Source organism: Sturnus vulgaris, chromosome 1, assembly GCF_052056855.1.
Source record: "Sturnus vulgaris isolate bStuVul1 chromosome 1, bStuVul1.hap1, whole genome shotgun sequence".
In the NCBI taxonomy this organism is placed as follows: Eukaryota; Metazoa; Chordata; class Aves; order Passeriformes; family Sturnidae; genus Sturnus; species Sturnus vulgaris.
In genome coordinates, this window is record NC_142243.1 from 130,201,904 (window position 1) to 130,223,872 (window position 21,969).

At 35.2% G+C, this 21,969-nt stretch overlaps 1 protein-coding gene across 4 annotated transcripts in view; it reads left to right on the forward strand.

Annotated features, from left to right (window-relative positions):
- WWP1 (WW domain containing E3 ubiquitin protein ligase 1) overlaps window positions 1-21,969 on the forward strand; it is a 57,792-nt gene that overhangs the window by 19,447 nt on the left and 16,376 nt on the right. For 2 of the 4 annotated variants that reach the window (XM_014870746.2, XM_088176905.1), the window contains exons 2-10: window positions 3,034-3,124; window positions 6,800-6,938; window positions 9,168-9,292; window positions 12,058-12,195; window positions 12,294-12,360; window positions 14,386-14,567; window positions 17,490-17,841; window positions 19,887-19,982; window positions 20,595-20,769. In XM_014870746.2, coding sequence (XP_014726232.2) covers window positions 3,055-3,124; window positions 6,800-6,938; window positions 9,168-9,292; window positions 12,058-12,195; window positions 12,294-12,360; window positions 14,386-14,567; window positions 17,490-17,841; window positions 19,887-19,982; window positions 20,595-20,769 — 1,344 coding nt within the window. In that variant the 5' untranslated portion in view covers window positions 3,034-3,054. Of the gene's footprint in view, window positions 1-3,033; window positions 3,125-6,797; window positions 6,939-9,167; window positions 9,293-12,057; window positions 12,196-12,293; window positions 12,361-14,385; window positions 14,568-17,489; window positions 17,842-19,886; window positions 19,983-20,594; window positions 20,770-21,969 lie in introns of those variants that run through there. The other 2 variants (XM_014870747.2, XM_088176921.1) reach the window with 2 other exon arrangements.

The following is a 21,969-nucleotide window of genomic DNA, read 5'->3' on the forward strand; positions in this document are numbered from 1 at the left end:
TTTGTGCATCCTTGATGTAAGGTTAAAAAAAGCACAAAGCTCTTCCAACCAACCAAATAAAAACCAAAATTCCTCCAGCATTTTAGATCTATCCAGGTTAAACAGTTGGAGGAAAGAAACAATCATAATTTGTCAATTGCAAAAGTATGTTCAGACTAGTTTTTTAATGTATGTTTAGAACTAGATTGCAGATCTTGGTTTCTTGTGAAGAATTTGAATTTATTTGCCTCAGAATTGTTTGAATGTATTGCTTTTATGACGTTTTCCATATCAGTGGCCTCCAAAGTTAGATGTAGAAGGCCATCCAGTGAAATGTGGGAAGAAAATTTAGGACTTATATTTTACCTGAAAAATAAGAAAGAAATTAAGCTATATTTAGTATACATATTGACACTGGCACCCTGTGTAGGTCTGTATGTCGGATGGTCCTATGTTACATTTGGTTCGTGAGATGTCCTGAAGACAGATTTAATATTCCACAGTATGATGGGGTCACAGTAGCACCTTCATTTATTCATTCACTTCCAGTGTATTGTAATGGATGCAGTTTACTTGTGCCCAGTTAGGAGGATTTTTTGGATTATGATATTTAATTTGTACTAAACAAACCCTCACAAAATGGGCAAGTGGCTTAAAGAATTCCTGCAAATAGACCATGGATTGAAGATAATACTAGTAATGTGAATAATAAGAATATTGTAGAGCTGATGCTTCTTCTACTCCTAGCATGAGCTCTTGGTCATATATATTATGAGATGAAATCATTGGCAATTAGATCTGGCAAGAAGTCAGCCAAAACAATTTGGTTTATCAAGAATGGTATTTCAAATATGGATGTACATCCGCTATTGGAAATGATGAACATTGTTTCTTGAAGTATCAGCTAATGATATTATGAAGCCATCACCATTAGCAAGGCATTTAAAAACTAAGCACCTAGAACATGAAGACAAACATCTACAATTTTTTTCAGCAATGATAAGGTCATGCTATACTCAATCCAAGACTTTACAAGATTTCACTAAACTTACTGACAGATCATTAGAAGCCTCTTTTGAGACTTCTTAGTAGCAGAAGACACAGATACTGTTAGGGAAACATTTCATCTTCCTGTGGTAGTATAAATGGCAAACAATGTGGTGACAAACTAAAACACATTCTTTTGTCAGCAGATACTGTTGGAAGATGTCTGGAAAATATTGCCAAAGTTCTGAAGAAATAAATGTCAGAAAAAATAACAGAGTGGGAGAAGCTTGCTGTACAGACAGTTGGATGAAAGTACTTATTGATAATTGCTAGATTCTGTGTCTATAATGAAATTCACAAAGAACTAAGTCACTAGGGAAAGATGTACCAGACAAGAGACATTCTTAACCATAAATTCTAAACAGTATCTTCTTTTATAACAACATTTTTTTAAAATGGAAAAACTGTACAAAAGTAACCATAGATGGAGTGGTTGATTTGACCAAAGTAAAAAAGGTTCTTGGCTAAGGTTACAAGTTGAGCACCACTTGCAGGATTCATTTGCTACGTCATGCAGAGGCAAGCAACAAGGAAATTGGAGCCATAAGTGCACAAAGTGCTGCAGGATGTCATCATTGTGGTTCATTGTGTGAAAACAAACCCTTAAATAGTAGAGTATTTAAAATAATCTGTAATGACACTGGATATGACCAAGAATATCTTGTGTACTGTGCAGAGGATCACTAGTTATCATGGCAAAGTGCTTAGAAGGGTTGTAAAGCTTGAAGATTAATTACATGTTTTATCTCACAAAAATACAAATGTTAACGAATTTCCTGATCTGTTTGGTGATAACAGTCAGCAGTATGCTGACTATCAGTTATTTTCAGAAAAATAAAGACACTTAAAGAACTTTCCCTTGAAGGTGAAGATGGTATTTTAACAAGCAAGAAACCTAATGCTTTTTGAAATAAACTGATGCTATGGAGAAAGCATTTTGAAAGTTTTCTTGTGTGATTTTTGTTGCCAGAAAAGAGGTGTCATCTGTAAAACCTTCCATATTTGTATGCTTAAACTTGGAAGCAGAATTTCATTATTGGCATAAAGGTCTTCCCAATTAAGAGTTTCAGAATCTGAAAATTTGATAAAAGTATAAAAATGCAATGCCTTCCATTGGTTTGCAATAACAAGTGATTGATAACAGAGAAGATGGGAATTTACTGGCCAAATTTCAAGAAAAACCTTTTCATAATTAGTGGATGGAGATGCAAAATGAGTGTCTTGATTTAGAAGGTGATGCACTTTGATTTGGATGTACATATCTTCATAAATTGTGTTTTCCAGCTGTGACAGCCAAAGAACTGAATTTAAAACTAGACTTTCAAATCACTGTGCTACAAAGTTTTAAGTCAACATTTTAAAAAATGCTGAAGCATATTCAATCACACAGCTCTCACAAAAAAAAATTAGTAAGAGCAAAAGGGTTTTTTATCATTAAAATTCTTTAATTTTTATTTCATCTTTTCATGCCCTTGTCAAGTGCATTCTGTCTCCATAGATGAAGGAAGTGATTTGTGGGTGGACAACAGTCGGGCAGAAAGCTGGTGGCAAATCTAGGGACAGCATGCAAACTATTTGTCTGAATTGCTCTTGTTGATTGAGTGTATTGTTCTGGTGACAGCATGATTTTCAAGTATGTAAATATTTCAAATGTTTTGTTCATTTGAAGCTGTTGGTGCTCAGCTTATCTGAAATCAGACCACAAGTATGTCTTCTAGAGAGAATTATTGATATATCACAGCTGAAATTTCTGTTCTTGCCTTACACAGTTGTTCTAAATTATGTAAATATATATGTTACTGAAGTGTCTTGGCATCCTTAGAGGTGTAACGTGGGACAAATTTCTAAAGTGATGTCTTTTTTTAACTGCTGTTATGAAATAATGTGTTCTGCTGTGCCTAAATAATATTTGGTGACTTCTTGATTAGCTGAACCTTTTATTTAATAGCTGTAGCTAACATGCAGAGATAAGTACTTTTTAATAAGCTATCTGTTTGCTTTTTTTAGGCTGAAGCCTAAACCTCTGACATGGCCACAGCCTCACCAAGATCTGATGCAAGTCACAACCGTAATGGAAGATTACAGATGCAAGTAACAGGCAAGTAGTGATTTGCATGATAGAGATTTTTACAGGAAAACATATGTATTCTACAAAAGCAATCCTGGAATTGAGTGTAAAAATGAACTAATTAATGTTTTAATTGATGATATGAATGTTACAGTTAATAATGTGACTATAATATATGTAGATGATTTGAAGCTAAATAGAGATGATACAGTGAGTTGCATGACAGGGTTTAATAAATCTTCAAAATAAAAGAAGGTATTCTCTACAAAAGTACAGACAATTGCAATAAATTTTGCTTGAGAACAAGTAGTTAGTGATGTGTATTCTGAAGAGGAAACACGTATTACTGAAATTCTAGGAAAATGATTGGTGGTTGTAATGAGCCCCAAGCTGAAAATGGGTACAACATTTAAGTGAAGGTGGAGAACTGGAGAAGATCACAACATTTTCTATCCTTTCAGAAGATTAAGTTCTTTTATTACATATCAGGTAAATATTTGTAGAATATAATATCCTTAGTGCCACAGGTTGGACTAAGCAGACATATGTAGTTCAGTAGGGACCTTTGGTGATTCCCTAATCCACTCTTCTGATGAAGGCAGGGCTACCTTTGAAGTTGGATCAGGTTGCTCCTTATATTGTCCAGTTGAATTTTCAGTATCTCAAAGGCTGTAGATTACCAGCTTTACTTGTGATAAGCCATGTTAATTTGAATCTTTTTTCCTTCTATCCAGTTGCAATTTGCTATGTTGTCTCTTGTGACTGTTTACTTTTTTTCCTTTTGCTCTACTAGTTCTCACAGTTTGAGGCAGAAATCAGCCATCATAGTACCTGTGGCAGGGAAACACAGTAGGCTGCAAAGAGTCCTGGGAATTTCTGATTGTGCTGGGGACGCTTTTTCAGTAGATTTTGAACAGGCCAAGTAGATTATCCATTTTGCTACTGATGGACAAAAACTAGTCAAAGATGTAGCAATTGTTGTCAGTCTTAGCTACTCTGTGTCATAGTAGAGCAGAACTGAGACTTCCTTGTAGTCTCAAGGTAAGCAAAGTGCATCTAAGTAAACAAGTTTGAAATTAATTGTGACAGTGTTGCAGCTATTAAAAGTAAAAATGTTACCAGCACATAGATACATAGATATGCTACAGTACATGTATACACCTATCATATATATATATATATATATATATATGTGTGTGTGTGTATTTATGTGTATATACCACTGATAACTAACTTGAAATTTCCAGAGATTCTGAGAAATCAGGGAATGCTGAAGTAAAAATGGATGCATAGTCAATACTATATTAAGGCTATCCTGAACAAAATTCGGGAAAAACATGAATAAGGTACCATGTCTTAATTAAGGCTACATCTAAAGAAAGGTGCATCTTGCTGGATGATCCAAAGATGGCCAGGTTATCTGAGAAAAAATATATTGTTTAAAAGTACCCTAAATTGATATTTTATAAAATTAGATAAGTGAGGAACCTCAAAAATTATTAACCTTATGTAAGGAGCACATTACTCAAAAATGTGATGAATCAAAACTAGCAATAACTAACAGCAGAGATGCAGCCACCTATAGATTGAATATATATATATATATAACTGTAAACTGACTTACACAAATGATCTTTAATTTCAAACCTGTGTGTACAGAAATGGTAATTTTTTATCCTGTGCTGATCTGCTCCTTATGTAGATAGTTTTGTATTTTTCTGGTACTGGGACCTCTTTTGACTCCAAGAAATCTGGGTCAGCGCTCAAATGGGAAGAAGTCTTTACAACATTCGTGATTAGTTTTCTGAAGGTTTAGTTCTCTAAACCTGGTCTTTATTGCAAGTTCAGAGGAATGAATGCCAGTGGCAGTATCATAGGGAAAGTAGTGTGAGACAGAGGAGAGTGGGACTGTAGTATTGCTGACCTACACTGCATTTTTATGTGCAGTTTTTTTTCGTTTCTTTGCTGTAGAAGCTATACCTATATTTCAAGAGCTATACTTAAAAAATGCTTTCATAAAGGCAGCAAGGATCATAGACTCATTTTGCAAACAAGCAATTCATATGGAGTGATGATTTGTTTGAGTTTGGACAGATACAGCGTGTTGTAGGCATGTTTTGGCATCAGTATTTGTTCAAATATTCTTGGTCGGATCTTGTCTTGTTAGTTCTTTTGGAAGTCTTGCTGATATTATTACTAATTCATAGGTTTTTTTAAGAAGATGTCCTAACCAAAAGATGATAATGGTCTCCTTTTATGTCTGGGGACTCAAAACTTACTAACTTGAAACATAATCAGATAAAAGAGGGGAAATTAAAAGGAAGCTTGAATATCATTACTAAATAACTGTATTTTAATAGATATTGTATTTTCCTTTGGAAAGCAAATTCTAGAGGAAAATGTGGAAGAAGTAGAGGTTGTCAAAACTTAAAAATATATCATGATTTCAGATGGAAAAATATGACTTGTGTGTGGAATTACAGTTTCAGTTTTCTATATTCCAGCTTTCATCATTACCACACTGCAGTTCACTTTTATGACTCATGATGCATTACTAAGACTGGACTTTCTAAATGTGAAGGAGTTAAGTTTGCACCTTTTATTTGAAACCAAGTAAAAGTCCATGGCTAGTGCCTTTAGAATCTTGGGTGGTTACATCCCACTAACTTTTAAATGACTAATGTATATGTCTCAGAATACTGCAGTCCAGAAATATGTCTCCCTTTCAGTTTAGTAAAATTCCATGTTGAATTAGCAAGTACCAGAAAGGAAAGGAACAGGGAAGAATTATTTCCAAATGGCTGAAAATACTCAGCTCTGTTTTAGTTTGCAAGTGGAGGGAACAAGAATTACACTGAAGCAAGGGAGGAATTAGAGAGAAAGCACAGCCAGCAGGTAAATATAGTTGAGAGTCCATTCTTGTGGTCTTTTCAAGACACCATCTGCCTGAAATAGAATTTAAAATCTTGTCAGTTGCTATTGGTTTTTATAGTGACTTCCTCAGCTGGGCATGGAGGAAGGAGACCAGATTTATGTTCAGGAGCACAGAGGAACTCACCAGTGATTTGGAGGTGAAAATACCTTATTTGGTCAGTGGTGCTTCTTAGTTTTTGAATATTTACCTGAAACCTTTGAGTTACACACCTGCAAAGGTGTGTAAATAGGGGAAATCAACGAGTCGGTTTCTTAATTTTGACAAATTGATGTATAAATCCACAAATTCAACCATGCAGTAGTACAAGCAAAGAGATGAAACTCTGTATACAGGTTTTGCTATGCAGGGACATTTTGAAATAGGCATGAGCTGCATCGGCTTGCATAACAATATATAACTAAAAAATAAAGTCTGTCCCTCAGATGCATTGTTAGATGCATCATCAGATGTATCATACTTAGGCATTTTTCAGTTAAGGGAAGAATAGGGAGAACAATGAGGAAATAACCTATATAATTATGCTGTCTCTACAACCAGTCCTGCCAGTATGTGGGGAAAAGAGTGTGTGACACTTAGTTTCAACTATCTAACAGAGCAGCTTCTGAAAATAAAAGCTACCATTTTTGCATTGACTTCTTTCTGTTCAGCAGAATTAGAGAAGGTGAGGAAAAACACTGCCATGCAAAATATTTCATACAGTGTGTAGGCAGTACATTTTCTGTTTTTCAGCAACAGTATGCTGTTATAGATAAAGTAATGTATTTTATTAGTTTCTAGTGCCAAACTGAAACGGAAAAAGAATTGGTTTGGAACAACTTTCTACACGGAATTAAGTGCAGATGGAGAAATTAAGAAAACAGCAAAATCAAGTAGTTCTTCAAATCCCAAATGGGATGAGCAGCTGACAGTGTAAGTAAATTCTTTGGTTGTTTGATACTATTTATTAGACAGACATTGCAGGCAAATATTTACTAAGCTTGGCTGCCTACATAGTTTGCTCTGGCTGTTGATGTCTAAATGCAGACATAAGTTGGTATTTATCACAAATGATTTTTTTTCTGAATCCTTACAATGTTTTGAGAATATTTTTCCTACAGTGTGTTACTTGCGTACAGTGGCTGTACATGATATAGTCTTGATATTTGTTCAGCACAAGTTTCTAGAAAAACTTATTAATTGTAACCATGTAATTCTCAACTTTAGAAGGAAAAAAGTCTCAACTGGATAAGTAATAGCTTTGAGGATGGTCACTTCTTCCTTTGAATTTCCCATTGAAGGGATATGCACACAAAAAACTGCAAAGTTACCTTGCAACTTACCCTGATGTTTGACCGTTTTAATCTTCTTGTGGTTTAGTTTGGTTTAACTATGCTAGGGCTGCATACCTGAATAGGACTCCATGAAGAACTGGCAATCTTGAACTTGGTTAGAATGTTTTATTGACAAGCAAGATTGTGTTGGTTCAGACTTGGGTCTGGAAACAGCACAGTTCCTATCAAGTGGCATTGAGTCTGGGCCAGTACATTTCTGTACAGCATCTGACACGTCTGTGTGCAATAGCCAGCTTTGTTAGCAGTAGGAGCCATGCTGGATTCCAATAACAGTGCTGGAGAGCGGGGAGTGGCACATCTTTGGGCAACTCTTTGCTTGGGAACACTTAGTTACTCCAGACCTGGTCTGAAGCAAGTAGGTATTCCTGTGCCTCATTTCTTGGTATTTCAGATTTAGTGAACTTATTAGCCCTTTTCAATGTTGCAAAAGATAATAATGCAGTTTTGGACCTGAGGATGATTTCCAGGATCAAGAACTAGAACAAATACAGAGCTATCAGTATATTCACAAAGACCTGAGTTTCTCTTGAGGAGGCAGGCTTGATTTGGCAGGATCTGATGATCTGATAGAAATGAGGTAAATTGCAGTGCATAATAAAGGCAGACTCATTTCATAATGAGTATTGCTTACTTAGGGTTTTACCCTTACATGTATTTTTAAGGTATTCTGACCCCCTCTTCCCCTGGCTGTTGGAATGGTATTTGAGGTTAAGTGACCTCTCTGGCTTACCAAATTCTCCTCACTTCTATGGGTCAGCAATATATTTGTGTGTGTAGGTGTTGGGGATATTTTCCTTTACTTTGTTGAGCTGCTCTTCTACTAAGACTTCCCTTAGAAGGCAGTTTATTCAAAATGCAAAAATATATTTACTCGTGTTTCAGCAAAAATGGACCACTTTGTCCAACATGCTCAAGTGACTGTAGAGCTAGTCCTGTTGTTGGGACAGTGGGGCTTTTTTTGTTGTTATTTTCATCATTGCTGATAAAACTTTCTGTATATATTAGGTCAATACTGATGAATTTTGGCCTTTTACTTTTTGCAATGAAGTACTTCTCCCGTTTTTCATAGCCAAGAGCACCTTTGCAGTACTAAACCCTGTATTACAAAACTTACTCTCCAGGACCTAGCATAGGTTGAGCAGGGGAGAGATCAATGCCAAGGCTTGTCATAATATTACTGCAAGTGGGTCCTTTACCTTTCTGCTTCTGTCCAGTTTTTACTTTAGCTTCATCATTTGAATTTTCCCCTCTGATTTCTGTGAGTATGCCTTATGGTTTTATATATATTTGTGGATTCACAAAAAATGTTTATCAGCACTTCCATGGCAGGCTGATACCTGTTGAGTGGGTTCTTCTTGCTTGCAAATAGATGCTTCATTGCTTTTTCCTTTTTTGAAAAACATATAGTATTTTTCTTTTCAGTGACAAACAAATATACTTCCCACCTTTTTCTCCACATTTAATAATGTAAGTTTTCAGCTAGAGCTCCGAAGGAATAGGGGAAATAAGCCTTTCATAAATAAAGATATGTTTGATATAACTGAGATTTGAGCAGTGTGTAGGTTATTCTGATACTTCTCAAATACCTGATGCTATCATAGTAATGCACTTTAAGTTTGATCCTAAGTGTAAATATCATAGTGTTCTCAGTTCTTAATTAAAAATTTCCCCTTGCAATACAAAATTTCACTTTGGTAGTACCAAGAAATACAATGAGAAAGTGAATAAAGTTCAAATACTCCTAATAATAATAATGAATTCTTAAAAATCTGTATATATTTTTTAAAAAAATGTATTTTATATGCAGGAATGTGACTCCACAGACTACGCTGGAATTTAGAGTGTGGAGCCATCACACTTTAAAAGCAGATGCTTTATTAGGAAGAGCCACTGTAGACTTGAAACAAGCTTTGGAAGTACACAATAGAAAATGTAAGTTATCATGAAGGATATTTTGAATAAAGTAAAATTATTATTACAATTATTATTATTACTAATCTATATATCAAACCGGCAACTGAACTACTAACTCTACATGTAATTACAACTGATTTTCAGTTGATATCTTTACTTATCTCTTTAGAGATGTCTGTTCTACTGAGAGTATTACATTTTAAATGTAACAATGGGATATAATACTTTTGAAACAAACAGTAGAGTATTAGTTGCTGAAAATTAAGTAAAAGCAGAAGTTATTAAATACAATATTTTGTAGCAAGCTAGTAACTAATTTGATAGAAGATCTGTTTTACATTTGGTAACAAAAAAAATAAATTAACTTTCATAAAAGCCATGTAATTTTTCATGTTTTCCTTCTCTGGAGTCACTAATAGAAAGGCTGGATATTTGTCATAATTTAGCTGCCCAGAGAGCAATAGAAAACATTGATTAATGAAACAATTGTGATCTTCCTTTTAGTACATTAGAGATTCTTTGTTCTGTGTAACTTCTAATATTAAATACTTTTAATAGAATGTATCTAATTTTTTTGCAATTTTTTTTCCTGTAGTACAACAAGATGGTGAATCCACACTTTAAATTCCACTCCAGAGTGGCAGTAGAATTCCAGCTAAAACAATCTTAGCCTTTCTCACAAGTTATATATATAAACCTGAGGTGACTGTTTAGAAAGTTGGGGGGAAAGGAGAACAAAAAAAAAGCTTAATTTTTCTGATTCTTAGAGAAAATTGAAACAGAATCCAAAATTAAGTGGGACTTCTTCAACAGCATTATAATGATTCAGCAGTAAACGTCATAGTTAAGCAGAAAATTTTCTTTTTAAATAAGAAAACTGTATCAGAAGAAACTGGGTTTATAATAATATTAGCCACAAAAAAGTAATTAATATTTTAACAATATCTAACAAAATAGTTAACATTTTATTATTGTAGATCCAGGGGAGGTTGGATCTACCAACTTCACAAATTCTTTCAGGGTATGATTGACTGAGTTTGCTGTACATTGCACCAAAAGTAATTTATGTGCAATGTTTCTTATTTGGGCAAGTCAGTAGTTAGACACTTACTGGAATACCTAAGAATTGGTAGACTGATTGGTATCCTTCATTCATTTAATTATTGATGCCTATTCTAAAATGCAGCACTTGAAAGGCTCTTTGCTGATGAATATGGAACGGGAAGTCCTCTAAATGCAGAAATTTTAGAATTAATTTGGTTACTTTTCCTGCTAAACACTACGAGTATTAAATTGCTGCCCACACACCTCAGAGTTTTCTTGCCAGCTCAGTTGAACTACAGCCAACAGCTGATCTGGTTTAGGAAGATAACCTATTAAAATAGCAGAAGTTAAACCAATCACCCTCTACAAAAATTAAAAATGTGTTAAACAGACAATTCAGTGGTAGGTTGGTTTCTTCTCTTCTTTGAGATGGTACTTTTTTCGAAAGTGCATCTTGCTAAATCAATAATCCTGTAGATTTAGGAGCTTTGTGCTTACTGCAGAGATTTAAAGTCCCTTAAAATCCATGGTAGCACAGCAGTGTGTGTCTGCTGGTAACTGCTGCCCGACTACGCTCTCAAACCTGCCCTATCAAAGAATAGCTGGGGAGTATCTGGCAATGGGTTATGGCAGCCTCCCTTGTTTTCATCTTTATTGTTCACTTGTGATGCATGCTAAGAATTAAAAAAAAAAAAAAGAAAAACAACCAAAAATGGAAATGCTAGTTTAATGCATAGAAGTCCCCAGTTTAAATTTAACTTGGAATGCTATCATATGGAGGGAAATATGATGGCATGTCTTTAAAAACTAATCTTTTAATCTGAGAGCACAAATACTAAAAGGTCTTAACCATTTTAACCTGATTAATGTGAACTCCTAGCTAACTGTGTTTGGATTTATGACATGTAGCTTTAACTGTTGTAGTAGTTGATTTAGAGAGAATTATGTATCATCTCCAGCATGTTTTACTTTTGTCTCTCTATATATGTCTCTCTACAAATGTGTGTATTTCATGTCAGTCAGATTGAATTTTACAGCACTATCAGTTATCTCAAATTTTCTTTCAGTGAAAATAGTTTCTGATTTAACTTTTGGTTACCTGAGGTATCCTCTTTTACTGTTTAATTCTTGGAGTTGCAGTATATGAAAATACTAGTAAGGATTTATTAAAAACAGTTTTAGAATTGAGGGAGGACTCTATGCAGTGTTTGCATTTACTTCTTCCTCAAATAGATGTTTTCTTCAGTGGTCTTTTAGAATTAATTTTGGAAGGTGCTATGAGAAATGAATACACGCTCTGGTTGTAAAATGAGGTTCCCAGTGATTTTTAATATTTGGATGTGTGGTTCAGAAGTTGTTTGACTTTAAGCCATCACATGTTATGTAAGTAGTGCATAATTTCCAGAGGGCTTAATGGAAATGGCAGACCTGGGAAATCATTAACAACAGAGTACTGAATCCACGTGGATTCTTTAGCATACCTATATAATATACAATATAAAAAGACAGTTCTTTTTTAAATTAAAGTATGCATTTACACACAGCAGGTGTAAATATATACACCTCCATTTCTGCTTTGATTTGAATATCTCTGATGTTCAGTTATGTAGAACTAAATGCATATATCACATTTGTGTGTTGAAAGACTCTTTTAATATTATTTAGAATTTAATTTTTCCTTTACCCCTTCTTTCCTTCTCATCTCCTACCCCCCCCCCCCCCCCCAACTCCATTTCTAGTGGAGAAGGTGAAAGAACAATTGAAACTCTCTTTGGAAAACAAGAGTGGCATGGTGCAAACAGGTGAACTGACAGTTGTGCTAGATGGTTTGGTGGTTGAACAAGAATCTCTTACAAATCTCAGTTCATCAGCAACCAGTAAGTTAAAATTATTAAGTCAGATGATAATATTTGGATTAAGATTTCAAACAGATATAATAGAATTATTTCTGTTGAATTTGTTTCTTGCTGTTCAGTAGAAGTTCAGCAAAATGGCGAGGCTGTACATGAAAGCAGAGATGCTTCAGCAAGAAGTTCATCCAGGTTGGAATTTTTTTTGTGTTTTATGCAATATGAAGTGTATTAGCAAATTTATCAGTTGAAATGTTTGGGTTGTTTGTGTTTTGGTGGGGGTTTTTTGGTGTTTCTTTTTTAATGGTTTTGAAGATGAGAGATTTCAGCTGCTGAGGTCTAAATTATGTTGCCACAGGTTTTAGAAACATTATTTGTTTGATAATTACATAATTTAGTTCAACTGACTGTAAATCTATAAAATGCTGCAGCAGAAATTAGGGGAGTGGTATCTCAGTGTATTTTTTTTGTCCTTACTCAATTTATTTTCTTTTGCTGCTTAAGAACCATTTCTATTAATGTCTACCAGCTTTTTGCAATGTAGCACCTGAACGGAAGGAAAAGGAAAAAAAAGCCTGAATTACTTCCCCCTCAGCCTTTTTAAGGTCATGATCAGGAACTTAAGAGACATGTATTGAGTTTCACAAGCAGTATTTGTAACACTGAGGCCAAGGCCTGTTTCCTCCTGAAGTGGCAAGAAAGAAATTCAGACTAATTAAGAGCTTCATTCTTGGCTTCTCTGCCATTATAACCCACTTAAGGACTGGCTGGAGAGAAGTAGGAATAGATTTTTTTGCCGCTCATCTCTAGTAAGACAAACAGGTCAATTCAGATCAATTTAATGTTACTGGGCTGCTCAGTTACCTTGTGTGAACCCATTTCTGTTTAAATTATTGACTGGAGTGAAAAAACATCCAGTTGCTATGCATTTGAGTAACTGGAACTTGTTTGTCCTTGTATGCTTGACTTGATTCTTTTTTTGTATTTATGGATGTTTGTCTCTCTACCCCAATGGGTGCTTAAGTTAAGGGAGTGAGAATAAAAAGCTGCTTCTGTTTTTTCTTTTTAGAAAGATTTGGGACTGCTAAAAGTGATTTGAAACCCATCTGCATACCACTTTGAAACAGTAGTAGCAATCATTTGTTTTCATCCAGCTATTATTGCTGGAGATAATATCTTGCTGGGATCCTGCTCTTGGTGTTGATATTTTAAATTACTGCTGTTTACCACACAACTATCCAGCAGTTTTGATGTACAGTTTTAAAATTAAGAAATGAAGAAAAATTTTAAAGTAGCTTCTCTGCATGTCTTTAGGAGGTAAATTGAGTTGTCAGTCTAGAGCTAAAAAGGGATAATACTTCAATTCTCTGTTTATACTTCTCCTTTGGAGCTGGGTAAGGTAGCATGGAAATGCTGCTTATTCCCTTCTTACTCCACATAGTTGGATTTCTAACTGTTCTTGCATTTTTTGTCATCTGTATAGTTTCAGTATTTAACCTCTACTCCTTGAGATGATAAGGAGTTGGCATTGAGTGTAATTTTTGAAGTATGTGTCTCTGGTGGATGGCTTTGAGCATTCTGAAAGAGATTTAAGTAAAAAAACAGTGTACTGCTGTAACTGAACAAAACTTTCCATTCACAAGCCCTTAAAGTACATTTATTTCCATGTGGCCTTGCAAACACAGAGCTGCCTATGTGTGTTTGTCCTCACAATGCCTCATCCTGCCAATGCATTGAGGTACTCATCTTATTTTCCTTTTACTGAGGGAGAATTTGTTGCTGTCTTATGAGTACTTTTAGTGATATGACTAATAAAACCAGTTCTTCCTCTTGCTTAATGAGAGAAAAAGCTTTCCTGCTCATAGCTGCACTTTGGAAGGGTCTCTAAGGCCATTTTGGAAGATGCAGCAGGTGCATCAGTCTGTTCAATTCAATTCTAATATGTCATTAAAAGTAAAAGAGAAAGTGAAAATGGAAACTCTTACCTGTTTTAAGTATCTGAAATCCTCAGAAGTGATTCTTGCCTTTTTCTTTACAGTCAAGTGCGAGACCAAAACAATTATCTAGGCTGCAAACACCAAAATATAATGCTATAAACAGTTGTGAATTTACCAATGTTTCTTTGTTTCTATAGCATAGTTTGGTGTAGCATTTAGTTGCATAACTGTTTAACATGTTGCTTGTAGTAATCTAAAATCATCTTTTATTTTTACCAAGATCTGCTTGTGACATTTCTAATGGGATAGACAATCAAGTACCTTCCAGCTCTGTAGTAGAGAACACGATCTGTGTAGAAGCTGTTAATGGAGACAGCACACCATCTCCTAATCATGTTGCAGCCAGACCCAAAAATCCACCAGTACCAAAACCACTCGAGGCTCAGCCTGTCAACAGCACTGGTAAGAATGGGAGAACATGTTCCATGAGGCTTTTTTATCTAGTTGTATCTCAATTTGAGCTACTTTTTCTATAAAATTTTTGTTGGAATTCAAAAGTACTGGAAGGATGTGGCTTGAATTTATAACCTTGTGTGTCCACTTCTGTAAATTTTTTTACAGTAGACTCATCCTTAAGTATACTGAGTTTCACATTTTATCATAAGTTCTTTTCTCTGATGAAGATTAAAGTGTCCAATATCTTCTGTTTTTCTGTCCCAGATGATGAAACCATATTACTGTTTGTCTGGAGGAAAAATCAGATTTCTTTCACAATTAATTTAAGTAACTATGGTTAAACTTTTCCTGATATTACATAAATCTGATTTAAGCAGGGAACTGATGTGCTGCTCTGAGATGTGTTGCAGACTTCTCGTGCATTCAATTTTTTTCAAAAATGCCATTTAAAAACAGGTAGTGGCAAATATCGAATTTAATTTTCCTCTTAAACACAAAAACATTGATTCTGACTTCAGTTCACTTTTGATTCAGTAAAACTAGTGAAAAAGAAAAGTTTTTTTATTTTTGTTCCTCTGGCATCGAATAATGACTGCTTTCTAAGCCCTTTGTCTTTTCTCAGCTGTTTGAGAGAGATTACAGTGATAACAGAGAGAAAAGACAACTGTAAATAGAAATAGGCAAGTTGTTACTAAATGGGAGAACAGAGATTGTCAAACTCTGTAATACAGTGAAAAATGTTGGTATGGTTGGAAGATAACAGAAACAATTATGAACTTTAAAAATTAATAATTAAATTAGGTCTTCTCTGAAGCTTTTCTCTATTTGGAGGACTTTAATTTGATTCCCCTCTCTTTTCAGCTCAAGGCTAGAGGGCATATATACTATTAAGGCATTGCTCCCTTTTTCTTCAACAGCAGAGAGAGCCATTTGAAATCTGTATTAGGATAGGGTAATTGAAAAATAATTGATTTGTTCAAGTGGTGATATTGATGAAATCATCTCTGAGCTTTCACTGAAGCATTGATGTAGGAGTAATCAACTACTGTATCAGTGGGTGAAGATGTTTTTAAGGCAAGGCATAAAACAGATCTCTGGCATTTTTTGATGACACTTTTTTTCCCCACTGTTGTGCTTTAGCAGGATTGTAATTTTATGTGATGTTGCCAAAATTTCTGTTGTAGGCATAATTGGTTAGTAATCGTCTGATGTAATGTTTTATACCTCTGTTTTGGAGATGAACTTACTAATAGAGCAGATGATTTTTTTATTATTTTGCTTCTGACTACGTAATCCTAGTCACTCTTTCATGTGGATGAGTTGAAGTTTTTAAGTGGAAGTTGAAATTTCAGTTGGTTTTTTTCTTGTGTAGGTTAAGTTGTTGCTAGTTTAAGCAGAAATTTGAAGATTAAGATGAAACTTGATCAGATTGTTCATAGTTTTCATGTCATGCTGAAACAATATAAAATCTTGATATGTCTTAATGTAGTTAATTTCTTTTGTGCCATCTGGAAGCAGTGTTGTGTTACCCTGGAAAAGTTTTGTTCAAAAAGTAGTGGCTCTGTAGAACTTAAAAATCTGTTGCCTGTAAAGTCATGCTTATTCATTATGCACATCAAGAAAATTCATATGGTGCAGTGATAATTCCTTAAAGAAACTGACTTTCCAATTTAAATTCTGATGACAGAATTAAACAAGTGAACCCTTTAAAATAATGAAACAACATTTTAGAGGTGCTAGTGTAGGATTTAATTTTGCAAATGTATATCAAAAAGGTTAAGAGTATAGAATTATATTAGTTTCAGTCCTTAGTATGGTAAGGTGATAATATACTGTAAAGTAAGAAAATTGCTTGAAGCATGTGTTCCATGTCCTTAGTCCTGTAGAAAACTGTTGCAACTATAAACAGGTATAAACTACTAAGTATAAATAGAATTGTCACTGTATAATGTTGATTAATGGTGCAGAAAATGAAGGTGCTGAATGATCTTGCACTGCTTTTTATAGGGCCTTGACTTTTAATGAGTGTCCTACAGACTGCTGTACCTGATGCCACTTGTCTAAGTTAGACAAGATCTTGATGTGCTGAGAGACTGTTCTGTTAAGCTCTGTAGATGATTGGTGTGTTGTTGGCCAAGTGGGCTTGGGACTAATAAAGCCTTTTTAGCACCCTTTGCTGGCTAAATCTGTGCCTACTTTAAACCTTTTAAGAGATTGTGCTTGCTTCAGTTTGATGGCATTTTTGTTGTTCTTCAAAAGATAGAATTGATTTGCTTTGTGATTCTAAAGTAATTTTCTTCAGTCATTGAACTACATAAGTTGTATTAGCCAATAATAGCTTTTGTATTTTAACCTGTCTTTTGGAGGGGGACTTTTTTTTCCAAGTCACACACAGGTGTAGGGTTAATTGTAGGGCTCTGTACCTCAGCTCTGAAAATGGAAGGAAATTATCTGTAGGAAATGCCTCTTAGTTTTCCAAATCTCATAGAGTAATTTCTTAATATTTTTTTCATGTCATACTGATCAAGATTCTTTTTTGAACTTCAATGAACAATGTAAGTTCAGAGCTTTAAAAAAGGCTATACAGTTTTGTGGAAAGCAGATGGGTGCCTCTTGCTAATCTAGACTAAGGTGTAACATTGAGTTGACCAAAACACACAGAAACTAAGAAATAACTTTATATATACATATATATATATATATATGTCCCTGTGTAACAGGGGAGTATAGAAAATGGCTTGCAAGCTGTCAGTTTTAACTGAAGGCAAGTGTGTTGTGACTTTCTGTCATCTTTGACAACAGTGCTGCTTACGTCATACAGTTGCAACTTAAATATATTCCTTTCAAGTCATTTACTCCAGAAGTTGGTTATTTGAAAAGTCAATCTCATCAGATTCTTATACACAAATGTTATTTCCCATTTCTCAGTTAATGGTGAGTCATCTGCCTCTGCACCTGAAGCTGGTAATTCCTCCGTCTCCGAGGCTCCGACGGGTTCAGTCGAAGCTCCTGTGTCTTCAGCAGATTGCACTAATGATACAGCAGAACCTCAGTCAGCAACAGAAGCAACTAGTGGTTCTGAAAGCCACACCTCTGCATTACCTGTTGTGTCTGCTGGACTAGAACCTGCAGCTGCAACAGACTGTGCTCAGCCTAGTGCTCGAAACAGCATAGCAGCAGATGCAGCAAAGCCAAGGGAATCCTCCTCCACGCCAAGTGCATCTGCAGAACCTGTAAGACAGCAGCCTGCTACTGCCAGTACAGAACCTTTGCCACCAGGGTATGTTGTTTTACTTTTAATGTGATCATTTTGTGTCATCTAAATGTGCATATAAAGAAACAGAAACTTAATTCTGTACAGGGATTGTCAAATGCAGGCCAGCTGGCTGAGACGGGGTTATTTGATCTAAAATGGGATTTGTACTGCTGCTGTAAGTGGCTGCTCTTGTCCCAGAAAGTAACAACTGATAACTGATTTGCTGAGAAAGTATTGTGATCTTAACAGACACCAGATCTTGGATGTTATGGATGTGAAGACTTTTCATTTGATATTTTCAAACTTATTTGGGCTGTAATTCATGATCCCTTTGTTTCTTAGTAGCAGGGACAAAAGCACAAAAGTGAAAATGACTGGTCTATAAATGCTTGTAGGTGTGTAAGAATGAGTTCAATAATCTAATTGTTAAAAATAAGATTTGATATGTATATAGGTATGGGCTAAGAAGAGCTAGAATATTTTAATTTTACTAGATTGTTAGAAATTGCTTTAGTAGTCTTAAACACAAAATCAAAAATGTACTTAAACATTAAATGAAAGTGCAGTACATGCTCAAATATATACAGATAGATCTTAACATTTTTAATATATGCTTTCATGTTGGGGTGAAAAGATACCTTCAGTTCAAATTAGAAATACTGACTTTTCCATAATATTGTAAATATTAACTATTTTAGCATTTTCTGATCACAAAAACTGTTTCTTAACCCAAAGCGTGTCATTGTAGCTGATCTTGCAGAGAGTCTGTCTTATACCTGCTCCCTGTGGAGAAGGTTCAGTAAGTTATTAGTGACACTTCACTTGAGTTTCTGCAGTTAGAAACAAATGAAAACAAATATTTTAAAGATAGAAGCATTGTGTATAAATTTTGGAAGAATTAGTTTTTAATTTTCAGATGCTCTGTCCTTATTAGGTGGGAATTCTTTCCACACATTCTTTTTTCAATTAATTACATGCTTTCCCACTGAGGAGAGGGTCATGAGTTCCAGGCACAGCGCACACTATGGACAACTGTATTTCTTCATCATTCCCTGATCATGTTCCTGTGGGCTTTTTATTTGGTGGTTCCCCACACCCCCCTCCTTCCTCTCCTCTCCACCCTCTTATCACCCCTGCCAAATTGATCTCCATTATGAATAGCCCTAGGAACTCTGTAAAATGCTGCTGTTCCTCTCCTCCCTACTCTTATTGAAATCTTAACATATAACTTCTTGAATGGCAGAAAAGATTTTGTAATTTTATACAGTGCTCTGCAATAGTGAGGAAATGCACATCCAATCCTATGAGTAGCAGGCCAGTTGTTCTGCCTCCATCTTTAGGAGCTAATTAAGTGTTCATGTAAGAAAAATAAATATATATCAGCTGCAGACAAACACTTCAGCTTTTCACCTAATGTTTATCCTAGTTTCCTCACCATTTATACGTACTTCTATTGCATTATGGTAGTTCTCAGCATCATGAATTTTCAACTGTTGATAATGTTTGGCCCTAGCTCCATCTCCAATGTAAGATTGTTTTGCAAAATGAAGTAATCCCCAGGGATATCAAATACAGAATTTACCAGGATAGGAAATAGAAACACAGGAAAAACAGCTGATAGCATACACTTGTTTCAATCTGAAAGATGCTGTTTGTTGGATATAGGGAGCAGAGCTTCAAAATGTAAATGCTCTCATTTTTTGAGAGACATGAACTTGGAAATGTGAAGAATGCATCTCTAAGCACTTTCGGAATGAGGTTATTTTAGCATCCAGGCATTGAGCGGATAATTAATTGACTTTGTTCCCAACTTAAATATAAAAGGAAAATGCTTGTGAATATTGATGTATGCTCATTATGTGCTAAAGCCTTTAAAGAAGTCTTTATGATGATATCAGATTAATAGGAAGTAACTGATCTGTTTTCTGGTGTGAATTTTCTTTGATGTTCGAGAATGGGTTTTGGACCATGGTATTTTCATTCAATGCCAAGGTACTTTTTTGTCTTAGTGGGAAGTCTCAAGGAAGTATTTGCACCTTTACTTACATGCAAGTCTCTTTGTCTTGAAGGTGGGAGCAAAGAAAGGATCCTCATGGTAGAACCTATTATGTTGATCACAACACACGAACTACAACATGGGAAAGACCACAGCCCTTACCTCCTGGGTAATGTAGACTTTTTGAATTAAATATGTTAAACTTACTATATTTTTTTTTGTTTGTTGCTGGAAACAAACAGCAGCACATCAAAACTATTCTGTATCATATATTAAGAAATTCTAGCTTTAATTATATTAATTGCAGATATTATTACAGGAATGTTGATACTGGCTCTGTCACTAGTTTTGATCACTTGTTCAAATACAGCTACTAAAGTATTTTGTTCTTCCTTGAAAACTTAAGCATGAAATAATGAATATTTGATCACCTTCATTTAGGTGGCACCACTAAGTGTAGTGCACTGTTTCCAAACCTCAGATTTCCCAGCAAAGTGTTCTCTGTGGAATCTGCCAACATTACTTGCAGTCACAGGTGTTTACAAAGTTAAAAATGAGGTGTTAGACAGCTGAGCAGGCAGTTGCTTTAAGTCTGTGTATGCTCATTGTTGTTGCTCATCTACCAATTAAGTTGGGGTGCTTTTGTGTCCTTTAGAAATTGAAATCATTCCTGTGACTCCAGTAGTTCATTCAAGTACCACCTAGGAATTTAGTATAAAGAGAAAATCGGTTAGTAACACTACTGAAAGAATTAACTGTTAGCATTTGTATTTATTGACAGCTGGGAAAGAAGAGTTGATGATCGTGGGAGAGTTTACTATGTGGACCACAACACCAGAACAACAACGTGGCAGCGGCCAACGATGGAGTCAGTGAGGAACTTTGAGCAATGGCAATCTCAACGGAATCAACTGCAGGGAGCTATGCAACAATTCAACCAACGATACCTCTATTCGGTAAAGTATACAAAATCTGAAATTACTACAGAGCTATAGTATATTTTTGTTCTTTAAAGAAAGGGATTTTGTAACTATTCAACCATATATATTAAAAGACGTTTAGCATCAGTAATTTAGATTCTGATTATTTTGAAAAAAGTTGAAAATCATCCTTGAAGGCACGAAGTACTCCCTTCTGAGTTTGTTCCCTGACAGCAGCTTTGTATGCTTCATTTTACATAAGGCTTTTAATGGCAGTAGTGAGAGGTACAACTAAAACTGTCCCTTAAACTGAAAAAGAATATAAATGCTGTTCGGGGTTATTTTGAGCATTAAATAATAGCCTTCAAAACTGTTTAGTTTTTGTATTAGTGAAGTCCTTCACTAATATAAGTGGCAGTTCTTTTGCTTTGAAGGTTATACGTCTGATTCAGCTCTGGAATTTCCAACAGGATTTTCCATTTCTCTTACATACTCGCTTACTTCTGCCAGAAGAAAATATGAATAGCTTCAAAGAGAATATTTGAGTCAGATTTTTGCATCTGTGACTGGATAAATAGGATAGTTGTTTCTTCAGAGTTAAGAATAATGGTGCCTGTATGTTACTATCACTCTAAATAGTGCACTTTAAGAATTGTGCTTGGCTTCGTAAAAAAATTATCTGATCCCAGAAACTTTGTAAGTGATATGCAGCAAAACTGGAGTGTTTTAAAGATGAAACCATTGAAGTACAAGTCTAAAACAGCTTTGTTGTAATAGGACTCTCTGCATGTGCAGACCGAAGTTTGAATTTAACGGACTTTATTCACACACCTCACTGAAAGGATGTTGCATTACATTTAAAAATTCTCAAATTATTGAATTAGACATTATATCTTGTCACTAGCAATAGCAGAAACGTACCTCACCACTAATTTTCTGAACTCCCCGAGCTGTGCATCAAATGCAATTTGTTTTATGCAATTAGAGAAAAGTTGAATGGTCAAGGCTAGAAGGGACCTCTTAAAGTTATTTGGTTCAATGTCCCTCATCAGGAAAGGCCACCTGGAGTCAGCCATCCAGGACTGATGTATTGTAAATATCTCCAAGGATGGAGACTCCACAACCCCTCTGGGAAACCTATGCCAGTGCTTGGTCACCCTCCCAGTAAAAAGTGTTTCCTGATGTTTAAGGGAACCCCCTGTGTTTCAGCGTGAGCCATTACCTCTGGTCTTGCCA